Source organism: Trachinotus anak, unplaced genomic scaffold (assembly GCF_046630095.1).
Source record: "Trachinotus anak isolate AG129_WGS33_773 ecotype Australia unplaced genomic scaffold, CSIRO_AGI_Tana_v1 ptg000025l, whole genome shotgun sequence".
Classification (NCBI taxonomy): Eukaryota; Metazoa; Chordata; class Actinopteri; order Carangiformes; family Carangidae; genus Trachinotus; species Trachinotus anak.
Genome location: NW_027273876.1, coordinates 2,641,898 through 2,656,531, shown reverse-complemented (window position 1 = coordinate 2,656,531; position 14,634 = coordinate 2,641,898). Strand labels below are relative to the sequence as shown.

The following is a 14,634-nucleotide window of genomic DNA, read 5'->3' as shown; positions in this document are numbered from 1 at the left end:
CAAACGAAAAAACACTGAATTTACGACGATATAAAACAGGGAAAACAGATCATTCTCACACATGAGAAGCTGCAACAAGCAAAAGTTTTGGCCTTTTGCTTGAAACATTTTTCTGTGGAATGACTAATCAATTAATCAAATAATTCTTTCAACTGATAAATTCTAACTTAATCCCAGTTACAGACAGAGTAACAACAGTAAACACAGGACGAAAACTAAGGATTATTTTAACAATCACTAAGTTTCCCATTTACTTTATCAAAAATGTCTAATAATTTCCCACAGCTCAACCAGATGTAAACACAGCCATTCTGTTTACTATCACATACAACAAAGAAGAGCATTAAATGTTTACATCTGTGAAGGTGGAGCTCATTAATTTGTAGTATTTTGCTTGAAAAATAACCAAAGCCAGTTTATTTTCTGTTGATCAGCTGATCAGTTAACTAACTAATTCCTGCAGCTTTAAACAACATCAGCATCTCATAATTACAAATCCATGATCTAAAATCCATTATTATCAAGAACTCCCTTCTTGGTTTCTCAGAAAGCAGATTGCATTCTGGGAACTTGACATGAGGTCATCATTATCAGCCGTACCTGCTGAGGACGCCGTTAACTGGCTGTCCATTTTGACTCTTCCAAGGACCGGCCTCTGCGCTGGTGACGTGGGCGGTGCCTGTGTGCTCCAGCCGTTCTGAACTAACATCCTGCATCGACAGATAAGACAAAGACAGTGAGGCGACATGTCGTGTTAACTGGCGCTGGAACACGGCCTGACCAGCAGCACTTAGCGAACCCAGGGTATTTAAGGAAACTACATAACAGACAAACTGAATCATCCTGGTGGTGCGGCCTTGAATTATTCAGTCTAGATTTGTGAAAAGAGCTGGGCAATCCCAAAGCTTAGAAACCTGTTCTGCACTGTCATCATGATGCATAGCTGGAAGCTGCTACTTCACAAGCTTTTACACTAATGAGCACAATTTCATGGCTTCAATCCTAACACTTGCCCTCACAATATGAGGTCTCATTTCTCTTATTCCACAATTCCTTCTATAATATTATAAATGTGCCTCAGCAAAGACACAACAAAAATCCTATAATATAACAATATTAAGTGAAAAGTGACTGTGTGACTAACCAACATGCAGCAGTCTAGTTATCCACCAACATTAGAGGCCACACCTGCGTCTGTTGTACCGGGTTCACAAACATTTGTATAAACAATTTAAACAAATCCGGAGAGACAGGTTCATCCTCTGATAAATTATGTGGCAATTATTTGGATATGAACATTGAAGGAGCTTATTGCACTAATGCTCTTTTGTCTGATTCACTCAGACCTGAGGGACACATGAAAAGAAATCATTTCCTGTGAACATTTAACATTTCACTTCCCCCAGATGCTTTGATTTACAAGAACAAACAAGTTGAATGTTTTGCTGATTATCCCGCAGCTACGAATAAAGGAATAAAGTTATAAAGGACATTCGACAGTTTACATTCACCTACCAACATAACACATCATTACAGTGCTGAATAAAGGTTGATTTAATCAAACTTAAAGTATATTTACATACTGAATTTCTGTCAGTTCTTTTGTTGTATATATAAATATTTTTATACGCTTATATAGTAGGTAATTTGAATGAGCTGAAATGTTGAAATGTTATTCAAACAGCTTAAAGATTTAATCCAGCTGTTTTTGCTGAGCCTTTGTTGTGAGAGATATCTCAATTACAGCAGCATCAAGTTTTTTAGGCTCATTTACTGTGAGAGCTGTAAACAAGTGCTTCTTTCCTCCAGTGGCCTTGCAATTTTTAATCATAACCACAATACATCACAGAATGAAAAGGACAAGCACACTGTCACTTTTTTCTTAATAATAACAGAAAACTTCACAGGCAAAAAATGTTGAGTACTCATTAAGAGACACTTCATATTAAAGCCAGAATTAACAACTTCAAACTGTTGTTGAATCACAATTTGCCAAATCTGCTTTGAGGCACTGGACATTTATTTGGTTAATATTTTGAGCCCCAAGAGACAGAATGTGGCGAGCTGTGCAGGGAAACACACCCCTTTGTTCACCTTCACTCTGCTTACCTGAGTACTGACAGGCTCTGCTTTCACCTCTGTCCCACCTGCAGGCACTGCGCTGGGGGCAACCCCTCCCAGCTCTACTGAGCCCTGTGGAACCAAGACCCGAGTGTCATTCTTAGACCCCAAAGCACCGGATGCACCAGTTAAAAGTGTGGAGACAGTGAGTGTCACACAGACGGCATGTAGTGAACCAGATCACAGCAGCTTCTTCATCATACAGGCTCCATGGAAACTATTTTATAACATAGTTCTCTAATCTCGTGAGCACAGACGCCAACACGTCAGACTCCAGTATGTAACAGACACACAAACAGATCCTCACACACAAATCTAACAAAACTCAAATGTAATGACTGACCTTGCTGGCGCGGATCTGTCTATAGATGTCGGTCTGCTGTCGGATGCGGTACTCCAAGTCCGAGATGTGGGCCTGGAGCCAGTTCCAGTGGCTGATGATTGCAGCTCTCTCCACGGTGTAGCGACTCTCCGCCCGCTTCCATCTGGGGGTCAAAGAGGATGTGAGTGTGAGTTTGTGGGTGAAAAGGTGCAACAAAACGGCTTATGATTCATATGTTATAAGTAAGCTGCAACTTTCAGTTAATTAGTCGTTGAACTAACTATCATATCCAGTCATTTGTGAAGCAAAACTGCCAAAAAAAGTTGCTGTTCAAGTCAAGATTTCTGCTTTTCTTTCTTGGCTTCTGGGCTGTTGGTTGGTTAAAATAGGACATTTAAAGATGTCACCTTGGACTCAGAGAACCTCAAATTTCTCTCCTTTTCTGACATTTATAGACTCAATCATTAATGGCAAAAATAACCAGTTGATTAATCAATAAGTAAAATAATCGCTAAGGTTGCAGTGCTCACAAAATCATATTTTCCTCGCACACAATTATTATTATTAATTGTGAGTGGTGTACAGTCACGTGTGTTGAATATCTGGTCTGTCATGAATCATCCCATCAAACACAATCCTTTGAAATCACATTGAAAAACAACCGAAATAATTAATTGATAAAGTGAAACTGATCATTTAGAGCACATTATCTAATGAGCCTCCAAGCATTTCCTCTGCCAGACTGCAGAGGTCAGTGAATCAGCATTATACAAAGCTCCCAGCAGTGGCAACTGCAGACACCACATAAAAGCTTTCTAATCAAAAAACAATATGATCAGACACGCATCATTAGGTTTGGGATAAATGTAAAAAGGGGGATTGTCATTTCACTCCTTTATCCCATGTCAAAGAATGAGTGCCAACTGAGAGCAGAGTACTCCATTTTACCAGTATGACACACAGAATGGGCATTTCAAAGGCAGACATGAGAGGAAAATGTCTGCTCTTGCACTGTGCAGCAGCGACCACAGAGGGCGCCCTTTCATCAAAATACAGGCCGCAGTGACCGTGGCTGAACAATGAAAATAATGACTCAGATGGCAGACAAAGATAGACCTTGCACTCCTCTGTGCTTTCTCCACCCCACACCCGCCCCTGTTTTCAGTTTTCAGAGCTCCACCAGGATGGAGGAAGTGGAGAACGACTGGAGCTGAGAGGGGGAGAGGAGATGGGAAGGGAAGGAAGTGGGGAGTAGAGAAAAAGAGGGACAACAAGGACTGGGAAGCTCTGGCAGCCTGGAGAGGAACAGACGGGCTTTAAAAGCAATCTACAGGCCACAGGGTGGTGGAGGGGGTGGGGCTGGGGCAGGGAACAGTGCAGCAGACACTGAGATAACCAATAATCCAACCAGGAATCCTGTCTTATTGTGGAGCTGAGCGGAAGGAGAGTTACTGTTGCTTTGACGCAGACATCAGCCACCAATCAGTGCAATGAAAGATGGCATGATTACTTCTTTTACTCAGCTGCAACATTTAGCCATCTATGGCTTGTTCACTGCAATACAGTACCAAGGACACTGCTGCAAATACAGCTGCAGTGTTTCCTGCTAATAACATTTCCTTGCCTGCTATGCTCAGATAAACAAACATGTACTGTTCTTACACGCTAGTTGGTTAATGTTCACAAACACTGCAACACTCCTGAACACGCCCATGGCTGGTGCATCAGATCAATGCACTGGCAATTCATTTGCATCCCCAAGTCCCTGTTGAGACTCATCTCAAAGCAACACTGGTGGCTCAAATTGTGTCCCACCATCCACTGCACAAATTACTCTGAGCCTGTGCGCCATGATTCACCAAGCGGTGGGTGGACAACTGATCGACCAAAGGGAGGATAGGCCAGGTGGAAAGTCCCTGAGGGTGAAGTGGAAAATGATCTCAAGGAGATTCATACGCTCTATAACAGGGAAGACTGGGTGCATACTGCAGAGATTGTCAAAACACTGAAGCAGGAGCAAACATATCAGCACTGGCCTCCTTACAAAGGCAAGAAAGGTATAAAGGTCACACAACAGGGACGCTGAGACCTGATCAAGACAGGGTGGCAACTTAAGGCTGAAGAAGAAAATAGCACTCCAGTCTCCAGTTATATCATTAAGGACAGATTTAGACTGTCATGTGAGCGAAAATGAAGAAACTCTGCAGCTCTTTGGGTCCAGCAGTGTAGATTCTACTGACGGGGATGCTAAAACTGTCGTTTAGTAAAATATAAATACACAGAGGCCTTTACGAGACCAATGACCTTAATCGTCACAGTAACAGAGGAGGATGAGGAGGAGGGGTCAGTTAGCTGCACTGAGAAATCCCCCCCCTCCCGACACTAGGATCTCCATTCCCCCCTGTAACCAGGACATATTTTCCTCCCCCTCCACTCCCACACACAAAGCACCAGCGGCAAGCACTACAGCCGCCGTTTTCTGGCTGTCAGCACATTCTCCATTGTGGTGCTTCTCTGGATGCAGCGCATATGTTGTACGGTGCTCGGAACCCCTATACCATACCGACCCTTCCAAAACCAACATGACCGCTCCAAAAACGAACAGCCCCCCCCCCTCCCCGAGCTGAGAGCTGGCCACCGAGTCAGCCCACACATCTACACCTGACGTCTGGAAATTTACCATGAACACAGAGGATGCAAGTGATTTCATGTCAGGAAAACCTATGTTCTGAATGCTTTCACTGCCCCTAAGATCTGCTTTTCATATTGTGCTGCAAGATCATATTTATATCAACAAACCAAGTGTATTTTTAACAACAATTTCATCTTCCTTGGTTCTGCCCTCCTCTACTCCCTAGAGTGTGTCTGTGAGCACTGGAGGGGGGTGTTCTTCGTTACCATATGGACACACAATTGGCTGGTGGAAGGAGATTAACTTTCTATTTGTTTGACGCTTGTAAGAAGCCGTGTAATTATATGGTACACTTAACAATACTTAATGCTCAAAAAATTAATCTGCTCTGCCATTTCTTGTTCATCATTTCATCATTCAGCACGTGTTCAGGAGAGAGTACACATACAAGCCTCAGACACAAGTGTTCTGATCCATTATACTTTATCCCACATTCAACTACAGGGAAATGTTTTAATAAAGCTGAACCTGACTGCATCATTATGTGTTTACTGATGTGCTTCATAAGCAACAGTTTCATCAGAATATACAACTTCCACACATGCAGCATAATTCAAAATCTTCCAAAACTGATTTTTTTCTGTTCTGATGGTTAAACAATAATATCAACTTTAATCTGTGGAATATTCAAAAAATTAAGCATTTAAAATACATTTGAAGGTCCAATAAAAAAAAATCTAAAATAATTATGTCCGAAAATTCTGAGCTAAAAATCACTTTAGGGCAAAACAGCATAGACCACAAAAATATGAATGAATACATCAGACCCTGTGAATTGAGCTGCCTCTAAATAGCACAAATACGCAGCCATCCAGCTCATGTCTATCACATGCTTGCTGCTCATCTCCGGGTGTGATCACCTGTGCTCAGCTGTTATGCACAAAAATACAGCACAGTTTGGAGGTTCGGTCCAGAAAGTCCAGCTTTGATCTGTCCCTTTTCCTCACTTAGATTGAGTTCCTTGTTTCTGCAAGGTTTTGCAGATGTGCCTCAACTCTTAAGTAGTGCTGCTGATTGAAAACAGGATTTCAAAGTCCATAGTTTGCTCAGCTTGGCACTGAGGAGGATAGTGATCTCCAAACCTGCCATGCTAGCTCTCAAAACCTTCCTGCAATGGTTCAGCACTGCACCCTTCAAGCTTTCTCTGCAGAACAGCATCATATGAGGCCATTACAGCTTGGATCCAGACTACATCTTCCAAAATGCAGAAATATTAGGCTATTTAACATGGATAATCTCAACTGGATTAAAGTTTAGGCCTAAATTAGGTTAAGGGTGCACTGTAACTATGTCAAGAGGACTAACAACAGATCCACTGCTTCAACTGTGGGAAAACATCCATCAGGGCAGCCCCAACTAAGCCCTCTTCTGTTATCTTGATTTTCCTATGCATTAGAGGATAATGATTATTTCCACTTTTCTCATGTTATACAAATACTCATATTTTGAAAAAAAAAAAAAAAAAAAAAAAAAAAAAGAGCCTCTTGTACAAAAATCTGCCAGAGGAACATGACAACACTACAAAAGGTCTGTACACATTGTGCTTTTCCATATGAAATAAAACCACTTTCCAATTATGCTTCAAAAACCAGTCAGTCATCATTCATGCTCAGTAACAAGAACAAGGGGAATCAAAGCAGCTGCTGTCATCTTTTTGTTCCCCAGAGTCAAGGATTTTCAAACACATTAAAAGAACTGAAAATTATCCCAACAATGAAACATTTCAGTGGCTGAAAACAGCCTTATTTTTCAGGTTTATTCTGATATGCCAGAAAGGCTGGCTAGAGTTTCACAGGACAGCTGGTTAAACTCATCTTTTACAGGAAGAAACTGCTTGGGAGCCAGGACTGTGAACGAGGCAGGCCGACAGGGTGTGGGGCAGGAAAAACTAGAGAGGGCAAATTCAGCCGGAGAGCTGCAGCAGTCATTACATAAAAGAGGGGGGTTATGTAACGCCTGTGGGTTCGTGTTGAGGAACTTGGGCCGAGCTAAACACATCCAGATGTGTCAAACAGGACTGAAACCTATACAGGCACTCACACATATACATATACATACACACTCTCACACACACACACGGCAATGAAAAGAGGGGGAAAACACAGCTAAGCTACTCAGACTGCAGAGTAATGCTGAGCCATAAGCATGAAAGGCACGCTGTAGTCTCAGCCAACCTAGTTACCCTAATTCACGAGCAGCAGGCAGACAGGCATTTTAACTGTCCTGTTGCATAAAGATCACACAAGCAACATGTACTCATGTACTATCTGCAGCTTTATCATCATGCAGACAACAATCCTGCAAACCTGGGTGCATTTAAGTGCTGGTCAGACAACAAAATTTCAGACATTTTCATTGTTCTGTCTATGAGCCATTATGTAAGATCTGAGATTTCCTGATGAGCATTATTGTTGCCTCAGAAACAAGAAACTGTGCCCACTCTTTTCTCAACACAGAACAACCTGTGTTCCATGTAACATGCCTAAACACCAGGCTTTCTGTGAATATCTAGTCCTAATGTATCTGCTGTCTAAGTCAATTTGCAGCTAGTGTAAAAACGAGATTAGCATTAACATTCATTTCTGGATCTAGCAGCACCCACACCCTGGGTAGAGGCCATTATGGACGTCACATTCACAGACAGACAAACTGGCTAGAGCAGAAAGGCCCTGCAGCACAAGCACAGCAACAGATGTTGGCTGCCCCCCAATCCTCTGAGATACGGGAAACCACGTCTACAGTATAGACAGGGATGACAGGATTAGTTGTAAGCAAAGCACTGCATCCAAACAAACAGCGCAAATAGGTTATTTTCCACACCGATGTCAACCCAGCTGACGTTAAATAATTGAGGTGCTGCTGCCTGAAGACGACGTTACATTGTCTGTAGTGTTGACTGGTGTAGTGCTGTAAGCCATTAATTGGTAACTGACACAAAATGACAGTTGTGATAATGTGGTGCTATGGTTACACACACACACACACACACACATATATATATATATACTCACACACACACACACACACACACACACACACACACATATACACACCCTACTTCCTGGAAGATTAACATGTTCTCAATGAGGTAAGGTTTCTCCTCTGCGGGGCTGGTGGGTGAGAACCAGTTTTCAACTTGCTGTAGGATCCTGTGCTGACTTTACAATGTGCATCAGCCAGCTGCTTATGAAGGCATTACAGATGCACAGTTTTAAATTTCTAAAGGCAGCCTTCACTCAGTGTACAGAGAATTATTAAGCTTACATGTATAACCACTTGGCAAACACTCGCAAACCTATGAATGGTGGATGCTTTTGTGGCAGCAATACAAAACCTCTCAAACATGGCTTATTTGAGAACAACTGAGCAAATTAACTTGGTTCTCTGGGTCTGTTTTGTTACGGTCAAATTACAATATTTTGCAATATTGTGTAGCAAGTAATAGAGGCAAAAAAAAGGAAAAAAAACACTGTCTTGTCCTTATAAAACATGACTGAATGAGCTGTGAGGTCTGTGTTATTTTTATGAGTGAAAAATGACATTTGTTTGTTTCACAACTTCTGCAGAGAAGGCAGCATCTCCATATTTACTTCAGCAGGAGGTTATGAGGGTCAGCATATGAAGCTTATTGTTACTAATTAATCAGTGTTTTTCCCTCAACAACTAGACACATTTCTGACACTTTTGTGTAGTGCTTTATCTGAAGAACATTTACATAAGCTATATATATGAGCAGAGGCCAAAATGAGCTACTGTATTACAATTATCTTTAACTACATCTGTATTTCATTTAACCACACATATGTAGTGTAGTACACCAGGTCGGGCTGAATGTTTCTTTGAACAGATGCAGAAAGAAACAAGGAACTTATTCAGAGATAGTGAATGAACAGGCTTACAAAGCTGTAGTCAATGAACACACATCGACTACAGCTTTTCACATGAGGTAGGACAAAGGCAACAGTTTGTTTGTTGTGTTGAAGGTTTGATGTTTTTTACTTTCAGTTCCATCCTGTGACATATAATACTGATCCACTGACAAGAAAAAGCAATAAAAACGTCAATACATTTAATGGGGAACTATTTTTTACATGCAGACAAGTTTACAGTTGTTAACAACAGTGACTAAGGTTGCAAGAAGCTGGAGTTGCTTCACTGAAAAGAAAAAAGACAAAATGTTGATAATGATTGGTCAATGGAAGGTTTTCAAAGCAGGAAGAAAATGTGTCATGTTTGCTGTAACCAAGATTAACTACAGCTCAGATTGAAGCAAATGAGGAAAAATGAGTTTGCAACCAGGAACTTTGCTTGGTTAGAGGGTGCTTGTTCGCGATAAAAATAAAAAAAAGCAGTGACTGTGATGAGCGAGGGAGGAGTCATGTTACCATTGTACAGACTTAGCTGCTCTGCCCCTACTGTATAATCTCAATAATCTCACTGTCTCTCCGTTGCTTTCTCAAGAATGTAACTCCACGTAGGTTGTACCACATCAGCTGTTTAGAGACTGCTAGAAATATGACTGGTCTACTTGGCATCAGCAACCAATCAGAGCCATTTGCTATTAATTAGAGCATGAGTATAATGAGAGAATGGAAACACAATTACTTTGGGTGTGTAAAAAATGCACAGCTTGATAATATACGACACATATTCTGTGCTACAAAAAGGGTCAAATAGGCTGAACTATAAATCAACCTCCCTTTCATTAATGCAACCTTTACCTTCACTTTCCTTTGTCTGGCAAATTTAAAGTGACAGCACAAGGATGTACAAAAGTATCAATTTATCTTTATCGTTATTATATAGTATATTCCTAATCTAATGAAAAAATATTATTTAAAACACTACCATATTCAATTTGTTTTTGACCTTCTTCACCACAAATAATTACTGTCATTAATCACTTCTATTGTAACAAATAATTGATCAACTGATTCAATAATAATAATAACAATAATAATAATAATAATAATAATAATAATAATAATTATTATTATTAAGCGGCTTGTATCAGGATAAGGAGTGAAAAAAATACATTACATGGCAATATTGTTTTGATCTTTAAGATCAGTCGATTTCTGATAAATTCTGTACATCCCAAACAGCAAACTTCAAGCCTTCACTTATAGTAAATACGTGCAATGCTATGGTATAACTTTATTCACAAACAGTCATACTATTTGGTTATCACTTGAAAGGCTTTAATTGCTAAAAGTTTATGACTCCAGAATAAAGTGAAAGGTACATACAAAATAGGATAAAAAAGAAATTTTGATAATCCGGCTAAATTATCAACTGTATATCTCAATTTATGGTAGAGTATACTTATCAGCTGTCATTTTTTTCCTTTATCAGATTCCCTTTCTCACAGACTTCCTCAATGCGACATTCTCTCTCACTTTCTACATATTTACTTCTATGACACATACTACAGCCGGCCCTTTTCTGAATACAAAAGCACTCCATTTTTTTTTTTTAACCTCCTGGTTTTTTAAACACGTTTACAAAGTACAAAATATTCAGGTTTTAAAGAAGAAATTTGTAGAGTTTCAGGTTGAGAATTAAAGATCTGATGTAATAGGCACAATGGGAATTCACCGACCCAAAAGAATTCTTTGTCTACAACTGGTGTTTACATAAACTACTCATTATCACTTGTCAATCTCTCTCAGTCTTCCTACTCTCTCAGACCACATTAATGAAGCTCTCTGTCCTTTCTTCAGGAAAATGACGTGATAAAGTGCAAAAACTGCTCTAATGCCTCCTTTGACCTTAAACTGGACAAGTATGGAAGTATGAATATATTACATTACAAGCATTTTTTTCTACTTTTCAATAATGCTTGCAACACACACACACACACACAGACACACAGACACACAGACACACTTCCTGTTGTTCCAGTTATGGAGACATTTAGGTCAAAGGTCTAAAGTCAACACAGTACAGGATAAGAAAATCAGTGTTCTTAGCTACTTCGTTAATAATCTACCCAATCCTACACAGATCAGTTAGTCCATTAACGCTGCTGACCCACCTGCCGTGTTTCTTGCCTCTTTCCAAACACTAATGTCACAGAAATGTGTACTCTGATGTGAACTTCCCATGGAATACATTTGCAGGCTCCTGCTGAGATAAACCTGACATCACAACAGGCGGTGCGTAAAAACAAAAAACCTGCACCTTCTGCAAAACCACCATCACCCACAACTCTGTGTTACTTCTTGGTTTCAGTTTAAATCAAAACATTCCCTGGCTCTGTGGGCGCTCACTTGTTCGCTCTGCAGATAAACAGAACGTTCAGTTTCAGCCTGGGCCCTCTCAGGAGGAAGCTCTGTGTGACGAGAGAACTTTTTACTTTCAGTCCATTCGAGCCTGAGCGTTCTCCACAGGATGATAGCACCCACACAACTATACTCGCTCTCTGGGTGAATAGTATCTCTACCCCTCCCTGGAGTTTGACCCAACCACTGCTGAGGGAGACCAGGCAGTTCTAATTGTCATTAGCACCTGCTAGACCTGAGCAGCATATTGCAGGGCCTGGAGATACAGGGACTTTCACAGGACAGTTGAAAAGTTTCAGGCACCATGGAAACGTGATAGTAATGTGAGGTACTTGAGTATGGAACAAGAGTACCAGTTACACATGTGCAGCCCTAAATAAGCCTGACGTGTCGGTGAGTGAGGTCATTTTTACTTACATTTTGACATGTCGCTGCTCAATGTCCACTCTGGCCAGCTCCTCCTCCTCCAGGTCAGAGTCCCCTCCAGAGCTACTTTCTGTTACATCTGAGTCAAAGGCGCTTTCTGCTGAATGAAGGTTGGCTGATCCGCTCAGATACAGCCTCTCCAGTTCCAAGGGCATGGAGCCACTTTTCAGGAAGCGACTGAGGCCATCTCTGTTGTTTGAGGAAGCGTGACGTCCAGTCCTCCATGTAGCTGTGGGGGTTGCTGTCTCCGATTTGCGGTTTCCAGACAGTAGCCGGTTGAGGGCCGTGTCCAAGAAGCCACCCAGCTGCTGCTGAATGTGCCGCTCCACCTGTTTGGCCTGTACCACCTGAAGACGTTTGCGCAGGCGCCTTAGCCGGCTTTCGATCTCAGCTTGGCGGCTGCTGTTCAGTAGGGTGCGCTCCCTAACATGAGCATCAAGGCTGTCTGAGGAAGAACTACAGGGTAGAGGAGGCTGTGGTGCAGGCGTGCAAGATGGAGAGCCCTGCTGGCTGCTACCTGGTTTCTCTCTATCAGAGCCCTGTGGCTGACTGGCAGGTGTGTGCGAACCAGCCTCCTCTAAATTCACTTGTTCATTGGGGTTTGGGTTGTCATGGGTAAAAGGGGAAAGTGCGGCAGACTGAAGCACTGGTGGTTCAAGGTTCTTTCCATCTGTATTTTGAGAAACCCCAGAGGAATGCTTCTGTTTAAGGGTTCCTTTCACCGGGATGTGCCCTGATAAAGTAGCTGTCAAGGTCTCCGAGTCCAAGGGCAGGTTCTGAGACTGAGAGTCTGTGGTGGCAGAAGGTTTGTCACCATTCACTGCCACTACACAGCCAGAGCCGGACAGAGTGGCCAGCTTTTTGGCCAGGCCATTGACAGGTGCCATGGGCTGGCCACCTCCGTTAGTGCTGCCACTCATGAGGCTTTTGAGCTGGCCGCCAGAGAGTTCAATCGCCTGCCTCTTCCTCAACAGGAAGTCTCCTCCGCCGTTAAGCAGGGAACTGGGCAGTATTCTGTGGCTTTTCAACACAGACTGTTTGATGAGGACTCCTTGCAGCTTGATTGACTCCTTAGTTGAAGGGACAGGTGTCACATCAGAGCATAGGTAAGAAGCCACCAGTGGTTGGAGCTTGCCCAGAGCCGAGGCCTGGGCCACAGAGTCGGCTTGGGGCTGCTGTTGCTGCTGTTCCTGATCGCCGCCACAAAAATCAAGAGGGCACTCTTCAGGGGCGGCCTTGCACTTAGCGGGACCGCTGCTATGGATGAGGATGTTGCTGGCGTTACCGTTGTTCTCTGCACTGGCCGGTGAGAGACTTGAGGATGGGGCAGCCAGTTTGAAGCGGATGTGGTGAGCTTCGGCTGGGGCGTCGGTGAGAGCGGGCGCCATCGCAGCCATGCAGTGCAGAGGGACGGGCACCGCGGCCTGCTCCACACCACCCGCTTACTGCCCCACCTGAGGACAGCCTGGATAGAACAAAGAATAAAGACAGAAGGAAAGGGAAGGAAAAAAAAAAAAGTTAAACACCTTAATCTAATAAACGTAAGGACTCAAGCATAAATCAACATTTTACATTATCAAATTATGATATTTGTTGGCACTGGAAGGTGCTGGAGATATTTTCCTCACAACAATTCACAAGTAATATTTGCAGCCTTTTACAGTCATGGACCAAAAACCACACAATGTAAACAAACATACACAGATACCACCTAAACCATGTTTAAAATCTGATTCAGCTCTAAAGTTTGCCTTGTATTTGTGTGCTCACAAATATTCAGAACATCATGTTTAGGAAAAAAATATATATAAAATACAACAGTTCAGTTTCAAAGGCAAGTGGACTGAAAAACATGGTTTGATATCAGTGAAACACAAAAATATGTTTTTAGATATTTCACATTACAGATTGATTATCACTTCTTAAGTAGAATGTAACGTGAAGATATGCTCTACCTATACACAATAAGGCATCCAACTGAAATACTTGCACTACGGGTTCTGTAGGCCATTGGAGCGAGTGGAAAACTACTAACCCACACCTAAAAAGGAGGTACCATTTCTCAAACATTTCGCACCAAATATAATCAGTAAAAATGCACTAGTACGACTGCTTAATAACAAGTTCAACATAGTGACTCCCTCACAAACCAAGTGAATGTCTACAACTAATCTAGTTAAAGGCCTAATCAAATGAAGAGGTGACTCATTGACATTTTGCTGACCTGCCCACTGCGAATGTTGCTAAAAATGATCCGACAAAGCAACTGGGAAAAACACTTCAGGTGAATGAAGGGAACATTTCAAATAATCAAATGTGCTCATTTCTTTCTGATCATTTACTTAGCTCTTACGTCAATTCAGAAAATGTAGTCTGATTCATTGTAATCACAATAGTACATTTGTCTATACAGAATATCTTTTGCTAGTTTGGAATAAGTATTACAAACATTAATCATATGCCCTGACCTTGGGGAGTGGGACGCCAACAATATACATGGAATAACAACAGACATCTGACCGGAATCCCAGGCCAATAAATAATTCCCACTACACCCATGCGTGTGTGAACAAGCCTTCATTGTCATTTACTTACAAGGCTCCTCTTTAAAGAATAAGCATTGCGATTCATTTCTGATGAGGCAAGAAACAGGAAAAGCCAATGCAAATTGTCCAAACCCCACTGCCCTACATGTGCCCTGGTAAATCAGTGTGCAGCAGGGTTCCACACAGGCAGTGTAAGTAGGTGGATTTAGGCCCCAGCATTAGTCCAAAGCACATGATGTCATC

The 14,634-nt window shown here is 41.9% G+C and overlaps 1 protein-coding gene across 11 annotated transcripts in view; it reads right to left on the bottom strand.

Annotated features, from left to right (window-relative positions):
- The window catches only part of kansl1a (KAT8 regulatory NSL complex subunit 1a), a 30,316-nt gene that overhangs the window by 9,732 nt on the left and 5,950 nt on the right, over positions 1 to 14,634 (bottom strand). For 10 of the 11 annotated variants that reach the window (XM_071461896.1, XM_071461889.1, XM_071461888.1 and 7 more), the window contains 4 exons: positions 11,837 to 13,310; positions 2,465 to 2,606; positions 2,110 to 2,193; positions 601 to 710 (listed from right to left, as the gene is read on the bottom strand). In XM_071461896.1, coding sequence (XP_071317997.1) covers positions 601 to 710; positions 2,110 to 2,193; positions 2,465 to 2,606; positions 11,837 to 13,242 — 1,742 coding nt within the window. In that variant the 5' untranslated portion in view covers positions 13,243 to 13,310. The remainder of the gene's footprint in view (positions 1 to 600; positions 711 to 2,109; positions 2,194 to 2,464; positions 2,607 to 11,836; positions 13,311 to 14,634) is intronic. The other variant, XM_071461898.1, reaches the window with a different exon arrangement.